Source organism: Malania oleifera, chromosome 7, assembly GCF_029873635.1.
Source record: "Malania oleifera isolate guangnan ecotype guangnan chromosome 7, ASM2987363v1, whole genome shotgun sequence".
NCBI classification, from domain to species: Eukaryota; Viridiplantae; Streptophyta; class Magnoliopsida; order Santalales; family Ximeniaceae; genus Malania; species Malania oleifera.
In genome coordinates this window covers 94,103,721-94,113,759 of record NC_080423.1, presented here as the reverse complement: position 1 = coordinate 94,113,759, position 10,039 = coordinate 94,103,721, and the positions used below count along the sequence as shown (strand labels likewise).

General features: G+C 38.1%; 1 protein-coding gene across 1 annotated transcript; it reads right to left on the bottom strand.

The window, feature by feature from the left end:
• Nucleotides 1–835: 835 nt before the first annotated feature.
• On the bottom strand, nucleotides 836–9,692 carry LOC131159388 (metacaspase-5-like). Its single transcript, XM_058114264.1, has 2 exons — nucleotides 8,991–9,692; nucleotides 836–1,951 (listed from the first exon to the last, which is right to left on the bottom strand). The coding sequence occupies exons 1-2, from the start codon at nucleotides 9,334–9,336 to the stop codon at nucleotides 1,044–1,046; spliced, it is 1,254 nt and encodes a 417-aa protein (XP_057970247.1). The 5' UTR covers nucleotides 9,337–9,692; the 3' UTR covers nucleotides 836–1,043.
• Between the last annotated feature and the right edge of the window lie 347 nt (nucleotides 9,693–10,039).

The following is a 10,039-nucleotide window of genomic DNA, read 5'->3' as shown; positions in this document are numbered from 1 at the left end:
AAATATGAGTTTTAAAATTGAATTTTAAACTTTAAAATATGAGGTAAAATTGTGTTTGAAAATATTAATTTCATTCCTAGAATTTTTAAATTTTTATAAATTTGAGGAAAACTCGATATAATTTTATATCTATTAAAATTTAAACAAATCTAAATTTAAAATTCAAACTCTGTTCGGAGACACAAATAAGATTACATTTGGAGGCTTACTTTTTATGCCTCAAATGTAAATTCCTATTGCATAAAATCTAGGATAAAAGACACTAATATGTTTTAAAGTTTGGCAAAAAGAAATTGATTTCTCCTGAAATTTCAAACCGTCCAAAAACTTCTCCTGAGATTTCCAGAATTCTAAGGACCTCTCTTAAAATTTGTTAAAAAGACACAAACCTCCCCTTATATTTCATTAAAAAAAAAAAATTATGATAGATTTCTATCTTTTTGGCAAACCTATGTCTTTAATATTTTTGAAATCTCAAAGGAGGTCTGTTGCATTTTTGAAACCTCTGGAGAGATCTCTATTTTTTTTTTACAAATATCAAGAGATAAATATCTTTTACTCTAAAATCTAACATAATATTGTATACCAATTCATCCAAATACAGACATATCTAAAATTCAAGATCCAACCTAAGAATAAGTACAATAATATACTTGTCTGAGGATGTAATAATTTTTATAAAAAAAATGTCACTCGTTTTAAAATTTATATTATTCCATCCAAATATAAATAGAAGAGACTAACACTTTCCATGGTAAAATTTGCAAATAATTATTCCTTTTCTATTTGTAACACTTATTACGGATTAAAATTAAATATAGTATTATCTACCAAATTGTCCTGAAATTTATCCATATCAATTTATGGGCATGGGCATGGGCATGTGAATACAAAAGACGAGTAATTCTGTGTTTTCTGCTCAACATTCAGTTACACACCAAAAGGGCAAAAAAAAAAAGATACAGTACAAGCAACCCACACAAAAGCCCCACACCAATGGAAACCTATTGCTCTCTTGAATCATTCATTATAAGAGAATGGCACTAGCACACAAAAGCAGCATCCACATGATGGTCGCTGCAGTACAGGCCAGGGCGCTGGCTGAAACCCTGCTGCTTTAGAATCCGCCTAGCCCTCAGAACAAGCTCCTGATTTGTCACTGTATCATCAGATTCCTCAAGTATGCTCTGAATTGCATTGCTGAGAGCCCCATAGGCTTCACCGGTGCCGCCAGGAGGGCTAGCATCGGCAGAAGTTTGGTCAGTCTGGCAGCCACTTATCAGAATCCCAGCATCAGGGAGCGCCCTCTTGGCTGCTCCTGCATAGGCCTCTTGCTTGCTAGACATTTCTGTTTCCAGTGCGGGTTTTGCATACCCTTCATCGTTATCTTCGAGCTTTTGCTTAAGAAACTCCTGAGCAAGACTCCCAACCATCCCGAGGAATCCACCACTGCTGCCCTCGCCATCACCGTGTTGGAGTTTGTTCATTATGACCTTCATGAACTTTTTTACTTTGGGACTTGCATCTTCCCCAAAGACATCGAAGAGGGTAGGCCTGAGCTTCCCGACATCAATGTCATCCTTTCCAGTTTTCTGCTTGAGTATTTCTATGAGAGTGGAAAGGGGCAGAGACCTGTTCTTGACATAGCCTCGATCCCCATATTGCTCTTCAACTTCTGTGTCATCTGTATCATCTTCCTGGTGGTGGTGACGATGATGGTGCAAACCTGAAGGGATGTGAACACCACGAGACTCAAGTGCACCCTGTACAGTCTGGTGCAGGAAGCTCTTGAATCCAAAACCTGAGCCTGATGACTCGTCATCTTTTTTTGTGCTCTCCCCAATCTGCTCTACAGATTTGTCAATTAGGCCTCCGCTGTGGCATGAATCCGACACAATTGTTATGCGGCAATCCTCTGGCACTTGGTCCACGAACTCCCTGAAATCATCATCTGTTCACACACCCAAACAACACCAACAGTTATCACCATCTGTTGATACATGCTTACATTACTTGAAATGGTAAGAATTTGCAAATTAATAACATTTGTAATTCTCCTTTTTGTTAAATCTGGTGCTTGAAATGCAAAGATACAGAAATGGCTAGAGTCGCAACTCTTAAAAAAGCACACTGGCGAATCACAAATCTGACAAAAAATGTCAAATGTGGTCAAAATCTATGAGAATTGGAAATGAAACACCATCATTGTCCACAAGAAAGTCTAGTTCAAAGCACACATCCCCAGATTCTCCATCATTCTTTGGATGGCAGCCTGGAATAGACTCCAAACGCTGGACGGAACGGCAAAATAGAGATATCTTCACTCCAACTATATCTTTTGTGGGTTAGAAACATAATGCAGAGACCACCTCTTCATTTCTTGTGACTTCACATACCAAGTCTACTGCAAGGTCCTTCTCAAAACCCAAACAAAGCCTCCTCTTCAAAGTTGGGAAGCCAAGCTTAAAAGAATTTCAACTCTAAAAGGGCAAGCTGCTACCAAGAACAAGTTCATCCTAGCTGCTGTTGTCTTACCATATTTAGAAAGCCAAAAGCAAAGCTTTCATTATAATGCTCCTTGTATTTTTGCTAGTATTGTTAGTATGATAAAAATTGAAAAGTGATGTATCTGCTTTCTTTGTACACATGTTCCACTGGATATGAGCCACATACTACAACAATCTCCACCTTGGTGAATATTCAACCCTTAGGAGAAAAAGAAAACATAACCTCGAACTCCACCTGGGGCAATAGGTTGGAATGCCTCTCATCTAGCATCTAGAGACATTAATCAAGTCAAAGTAGCGCTTGAATTTATCTGTGATAACAGACTTCATTAACATGTTTGCTGCATTCTCAGAAGTGTGAACTTTCTCAAGCAACAGCTCACCAGAAGAAACCAGTTCGCTGATCCTATGAAACCTCACATCTATGTGATTGGTGCTCACATGATACATCTGGTTCTTTGCCAAATAAATGGCACTCTGATTATCACAATGAATCTGAACTCCACCTTACTGAATACCCAACTCCTTGACCAACCCTAAGCCACAAAAATTCCTTAGCAGCCTCAGCCACTGCCATATACTCTGACTCAGTAGTAGATAGTGCAACTAGAGACTAAACCATGGACTTCCAAAAAATAAGCCCTCCTGCCCCTCCCAACAAGAGTGAATACATAACCTGTGGTAGACCTCCTATCATCCAAGTCTCTTGCATAGTTTGCATCCACATATCTCACAACTAAAAGATCATCATAGTATCTTTCAAACATGATGTCATAGTCTATAGTACCCCTCAAGTATCTAAAAACCCACTTGACTGCATCTCAATGCTACCGTCCCGGATTTGATATAAACTTGCTCACCACACTGACAACTAGTGCCAAATCCGGTCTTGTACAAACCATAGCATACATCAAGCACCCCACATATGGAACCTTTGACATGTCTTGAGCTTCATCATTTGTCTTCGAGCACTGAGCCGTAGACAATCTAAAATGATTCGCCAAAGGTGTACTCACTGGTTTTGTATTATCCATATTGAACCTCTCCACACCCTCTCAACATAGCTACGCTGAGATAACCATAATTTCCTGGAAGCTCTATCCCTGCAAATCTTCATCCCAAGAATCTTCTTGGTCGCACCCAAATCCTTTATGTCAAATTCTTTCCTCAACAAAGTCTTCAACTTGTTGACCTCGCTCATACTCTTCGCAACAATCAATATATCATTCACATAAAGTAATAGAAAAATTAATGAATCATCATCAAGGCTCTTCACATATACACAACAATCATGCTCACATCTCCCATAGCCAATCTAGATCATGTATGAGTCAAATCGCTTGTACCACTACCTCGAAGACTGCTTCAGCCCATAAAGTAATTTTATCAATTTATAAACCAAATTTTCCTATTCAGATTGACTGAACCCTTCTAGTTGTACCATGTAAATCAGCTCCTCCAAATCACCATGAAGAAAAGTTGTCTTTACATCCATCCGCTCCAATTGCATATTAAAATGTGCTACTAAACCCAACACTACCCTGATGGAAGTATGTCTGACCATAAGGGAGAAGATTTCATCATAGTCAACCCTTTTCTCCATGAGTAACCCTTTGCTATTAGACAAGTTTTGAACTTTTCTCTTCGTCTTTTTTTCTGATATTGCTTCTTTCTTCTTATATACCCATTTGCATCCTATCGCTTTCTTCCTTTCTGGAAGCTCCACCAACTCCCATGACTGGTTCTTATGTAGAGATTTCATCTCCTCTACCATAGCACCCATCCATCTATTTTTTTCTTAGTTGTGTACTGCCTCTTGAAAAGTAGTGAGTGCATAAGAAACCAAATCTTCAAAATCATACCTAGTGGGTAGCCTAATAGTGCGTCTGAGCCTGTCTATAGCTATACTGTGATGTTGCTCATCTCCTAAACTAGAATTTCCTACATTCGGAACATTGTCTTATCTACCATGGGTCTCTAGCTCCCTACCTACACCACATGCTCATTGCTGCTGGAATTTTCTGGCATCTGTTTATCTTCTTCCTGAGTATACTGCAACATGACTTTCTCATCAAAAACCACATCTCTACTAATCACCACCTTGTTTGCCTTCAAATCTCAGAGTTTGAAGTCTTTCACCCCTTTCTGATACCTAGAAAGATACATTGTCTAGACTTTGCATCAAGCTTCGATCTCTCCTCACTAGAAACATGCACGTGGGTTGGATATTCAAATACTCTCAAACCAAAGTAGTCTACCGCACTACCTATCCACACCTGCTCTGCTACTTTCCCATCTAGTATTGCACTAGGCTACCTTTAATCAAGAAACATGTCGTATTCACTGCTTCTGTCCAGAATTCTTTGCAAACCCTACATTCAGCCTGAGACATCAAACTCTTTCAGCTATTGTTCCATTCATCCTTTCTGCTACATCATTCTATCGTTGTGTCTTGCGTACTGTGTAGTGTCTCTTAATCCCATGCTACTCACACAACTCCTTGAACTTTGAATATGTGTACTCATTACCATTGTCGGACCTAAGGCATTTGATATTCCTTCCTGTCTGATTTTCTACTTCAACTTTCCACAACTTGAACTTGGGAGACGTTTTTGACTTGTGTAGAATGAAGTACACCCAAACTTTTCGTGAGTAGTCATCAATAAAACTCACGAAATACATATGTCCTCCTCGTGATGCTACCCTTACTGACCCCCAAACATCTGTATGAACATGGTAAAAAATTCTCTCTATCTTGTGTGTGTTTGTCTTGAACATGGTTTTAAATCGCGGTAGCGGGTAGCGTAATATAACGGTAGTGGGTGAACCGAGAAGTAGGAGTAGCGCATATTAGATAACGAGAAGCGAGTGTAACGACCATGAATTTTTTTGAAGCACGTACAACCTTGTGCATATTAGTGTACTTACATGTTTTAAGCTTTTAGCCCTTCTTAGAAAGAGTTTTGGTGTATTTTGGATCCTTTAGTTAGTGTAACTAAGTTATTTGGTAAGGGCAACACGTTTATATTTGTTTTAAACCACCATTGATAGAAAAATTACGTGTGTGTGCATATTTATACTTCTCATTGTTCTTATCTGTGATAAATTCTTGTGTGCTATATTAATTAATAAAAAAAACATTATACACTCCATTAATCTATTATACACATAAGACATACGAATAATACAAATATAAAATAACTAGAAAAGAAAGAAGGTTGAAGTTGAAAAATAGAGAACATAAATATCACATTACTAATATTATCAAAATAAAATATTTTCCTAACAAGTTAGTATTTTCAAATTGGTAATTAATGCATCTATTGTTAGTATTTAAAGAAATAGTAAATTTTGTATCATTGTCTTCTTCATTATAATCTTTTCCCCCTCTTGCCACTAGGTATATCGAACGATATATGAAAGAGAGGGAAAAAGTGAGAAGAAAAAGTAAAAAATAAAATAATTTTTTAGTGTAACAATCCTATAGCGGTTACATAGCGGCCATAGCGGCCTTTACATAACTGTTGCGGTCCATAACGGCTGCTACGGCTATGATTTTTCTTCCCACCAATTTTGCGGTGTGTAATGGTATCAGTAAGCTAAAAAACCGCTATGTAACAGTTGCGGCCTTTATTTAAAACCATGGTCTTGAACTACACCGTAATCTGTTTCTCAAGAACACAATACCTGCAGAAATTAAACTAGCATGTTCTGACACCCTTCAATAAATTTCTCTTATAAAGCTCCATCATCCCACGCTTACCCATATGACCTAATTGCATATGTCACAAGACTGTACTATCTGACCCCCAAACATGTGTATGAACATAGTCAAAAATTCCCTCTGTCTTGTGTGTGGCTGTCTTGAACTGCACCCTAATCTGTTTCCCAAGAACACAATACCTGCAGAAATTAAGCTAGGATGTTCTGAAACCCTTCAATAGATTTCTCTTATAAAGTTCCATCATCCCACACTCACGCATATGACCTAACTGCATGTGTCACAAGACTGTAATATCTTATTCAGACTCTACAGTTACAACTCCACCTACAACTGTGGTACCTAACAGTGTATAAATATTTCCTACTAGTTTCTGCCCTACATCATTGTTACAACACCTTTACACCCCCTCATTACTCCACTTACAAACGTGTAATTAAACCCATTACAATCTAAAGTGTCTAATAAAATTAGATTCTTCCTTAAATTCGTTATATGTCTAACATCACACAACGTTCTAACAATAACATCAAACATTTTAATTATGTCCCTATTCTAACAACTTTGTATGATGCATCGTTACCCATCAGAATAGAACCAGAATTTACTAATCTGTAGGTGTCAAACTAATCTTTATTGGGTGTCATGTGATAGAAGCATGCTGAACCCAGAATCCAAGAATCTGTGAGATGATCTAAACTGGCTGAAATACAAATAGCATATCCTTATCAACGCTCTTTAAGTCTTCTTCTTCCACTAAATTTGCAAACTTTGATGGACCCTCTTTATTCTCTATATTCCCTTTCTTTTTCTCTAGACAATCTCATTTTATGTGTCCCTTTTTCCCGCACTTATAACACTGTATTTCTTTCCTCTTCTAAAATTTAGACCGAGATTTATTGTTACTTGACCTACTCTGGGAATTGTTTCTCCCACGCTCCTGATTAACCCTCACCACAAGCCCTTGACCTCGTAAATTTTCATTATTGGCTTTCTTCCTTTAATGAAAACCTAATAGAACATTTGTGATCTCCTCCAATTCGAGAGTTTCTTTTCCCCACATCAGAGTTGTAACCAAACTTTCGTACGTAGGAGAGGCAGGTAGGGAATTCAGTAACATCAACGTCTTATCTTTGTCTTCGAATTTCACATCAACTCAAATCACTGATGATCTGCTTGAACACGTTGATATGCTAGTTCAGATTTGAACCCTCTGACATCTTAAGACCATACAATTTCTACTTAAAATAAAGTTTGTTCGTCAACGACTTGGACATATACTGACTTTCCAATTTCAACCAAATTGTTACCGGTGAATCCTCATCCATGACCTGATACATCATGTCATCAATCAGACAAAGTCTGATAGTTGCCACAGCCTTCGCTTTCATTTCCTTCCAATTTATGTCGTCCATGTCTTCCGGCTACTTTTTGTATAACGCCTTCACCATGTCCTGCTACACTAACAAATTCTTGACTCTCCTCTGTCATAATTCGAAATTTCCAGATCCGTCGAACTTGACCATGTCGAACTTCACAGAAGAAATCCCAGACATCATGACCTATGCTCTGATACCAATTGTTGTGAAACATGCAACAATTATAATGAATAGTATGTGGGAAAACACAAAGATAGATAAAGCAACAAAAACACACGGATATAATATGATTCGACACAATGCCTACATCCACAGGAGCAAGCAGTGACTGAATTTTACTATTATCAAAGTAGAGTTACATTATATCTATTTATACTAACCCTAACCGCACAAAGGTATTAGAAAAATTCTTCAAATAGTCTTGTACCGTACCAGGGGCATTACCCTCCTACTTTCTCCATACCTGTATTTCACTTAATATGAGTCACATACTATAACAGTCGAAAAGAAGTGGAAAGAAGAGCACTACTTTTCTTGTTTGGTTGAATGCTTCACATAAAGTAGAGAGGGGAAAAAAGGTGAAAAAAAAGAAAGTCACGTTTTCTTCCGAGAGAAATGGAAGGCAAAAGAGCTAATCCACCTTTTGACAACTCTAAAAAAGATAATCTTTTCACGAATATTATTGTAAATAACCAACATTCATTTTTTTGTAGTTCCATATATGAAATAATGCTTCATCTTCTTTTTCACCTTCTCTGGTATCATTTTTTCTTTTTCTCTCCGCTGACTTCTATCCGATCAAACGAGTGCTAAAATAAAAAAGGATAATTCCCTAAAATCGAACAATTCTCAGGAATTTCAAATCCACGAAATGGTCAATATGTAGACCAAGCAGAGTCAACTCCTTCAAGCTACCTACAGCCAAAAAAAAAAAACCAGTAGGCTTGGTCGGAATTCCAATGGCAGATTATTAAATCAGACTCTGAAGAAAATTAGTTTTTTTTTTTTTTTTTCTCCTCTCCACTTTCCAAATTTTATTCTCCCTTCTTCCCACTTCACCCCAACCGAACGGACTATTAACGTACAAAAGCAACTCCCAGGGATTTCAAAATCAAACATGCTCAATTATAGATCAGGCAGAGTCAATTCCTTCGAGCGACCTATGGCCCAAAAAACCAGGAGGTTTGGTTGGAATTCCAGTCGCAGATGCTTGATTGATAGAAAAATAAAGCAAGATAAGATCTGATCAACTCTGGTACGCCTTGATTCGGTAAACAATTTTTTTGAATTTAAGGCAAATATCGAAAATAAAAGTTGAAAACCGGAGAAGAACAAGATATGGCGAAGTAACTAAAGGGAGTAATTAGGAGAAAAAAGAATCACCAGTGATGAGATTCATGTCGCAGGGGACGATGCACTCGTCGTAGCCGGTGTCGTCATCGTCGCCGGTCTCGGCAGGGAGGCGAGTGCCGTGGCCGCTGTAGTGAACGAAGAGAAAGTCGCCGGGCTCCGCCGATCGCACGAGCTGCAACAGCGCGCGGCGAATGTTCTTGCCGGTGGGCTGGGGGTATGAGTCATCGGTGTCGATCATGACGGTGATGTCGTCGGGGGAGAATCCGTAGCGTCGGACGAGGCATCGGTAAATCCTCTTCACGTCATTGATGCATCCTTTCAGCTCAGCCTTGGTTCCAGGGTAGTTGATTCCTATCAGTACTGCCTTCTTCCCCATTTCCCCTCTCCCCCTCACAGTCTTCGATCTCAGTGTGCAGCGTGTGTGCGCGTATCGATCGGGATCTTCTTCGATCTTCTTTTCAGCGATACCTTTTTCGATCTGGTATATCTGGTCTCTCTGATTTCGCTTTTGCCAAAACTCGAAAAGACGATTGAACTGAAGATCGCAGGGTTCGATTCAAAGTGCGATGGATCCAAATCCAACCCTGCTTTTCTGCTTTTTAGAGAGAGAGAGAGAGAGAGAGTGAGAGAGAGGAGCAGAAAATATTTGTTAGTAGGTATTTGGCACTGTGTCATAATGTTTTACGCGGAAAAATTGTCGCGGTTATGTCTTAATTTTAATGCAAGCTTCATAAACGTATGAAGTCTATAAAGTTCAAATTTAAATTTAAATTAGTCAAAAAAAAATTTTATTATGCAAAATATAAATGGCTATCACTCCTTAATCTTTCACCACTATAAATAATGTATTATCCCTATTATCCTATAAAAGGACCTTCTCTTCCTCTTATTTTGATATATACACATATAGCTTGAAGTGGGCAGATGAATAGAAAAGATGAGAGATAGAAAGAAAGAAAGATATTTTGTATAAGATTAGTTTCAAATCATCTTGTAATTTTTCCCAAGATAGTGAAGTTTTTTATACCATCCAATCGTGGAATAAGTATAACCGAACCACGTAAATTTTTTGTTTAGTT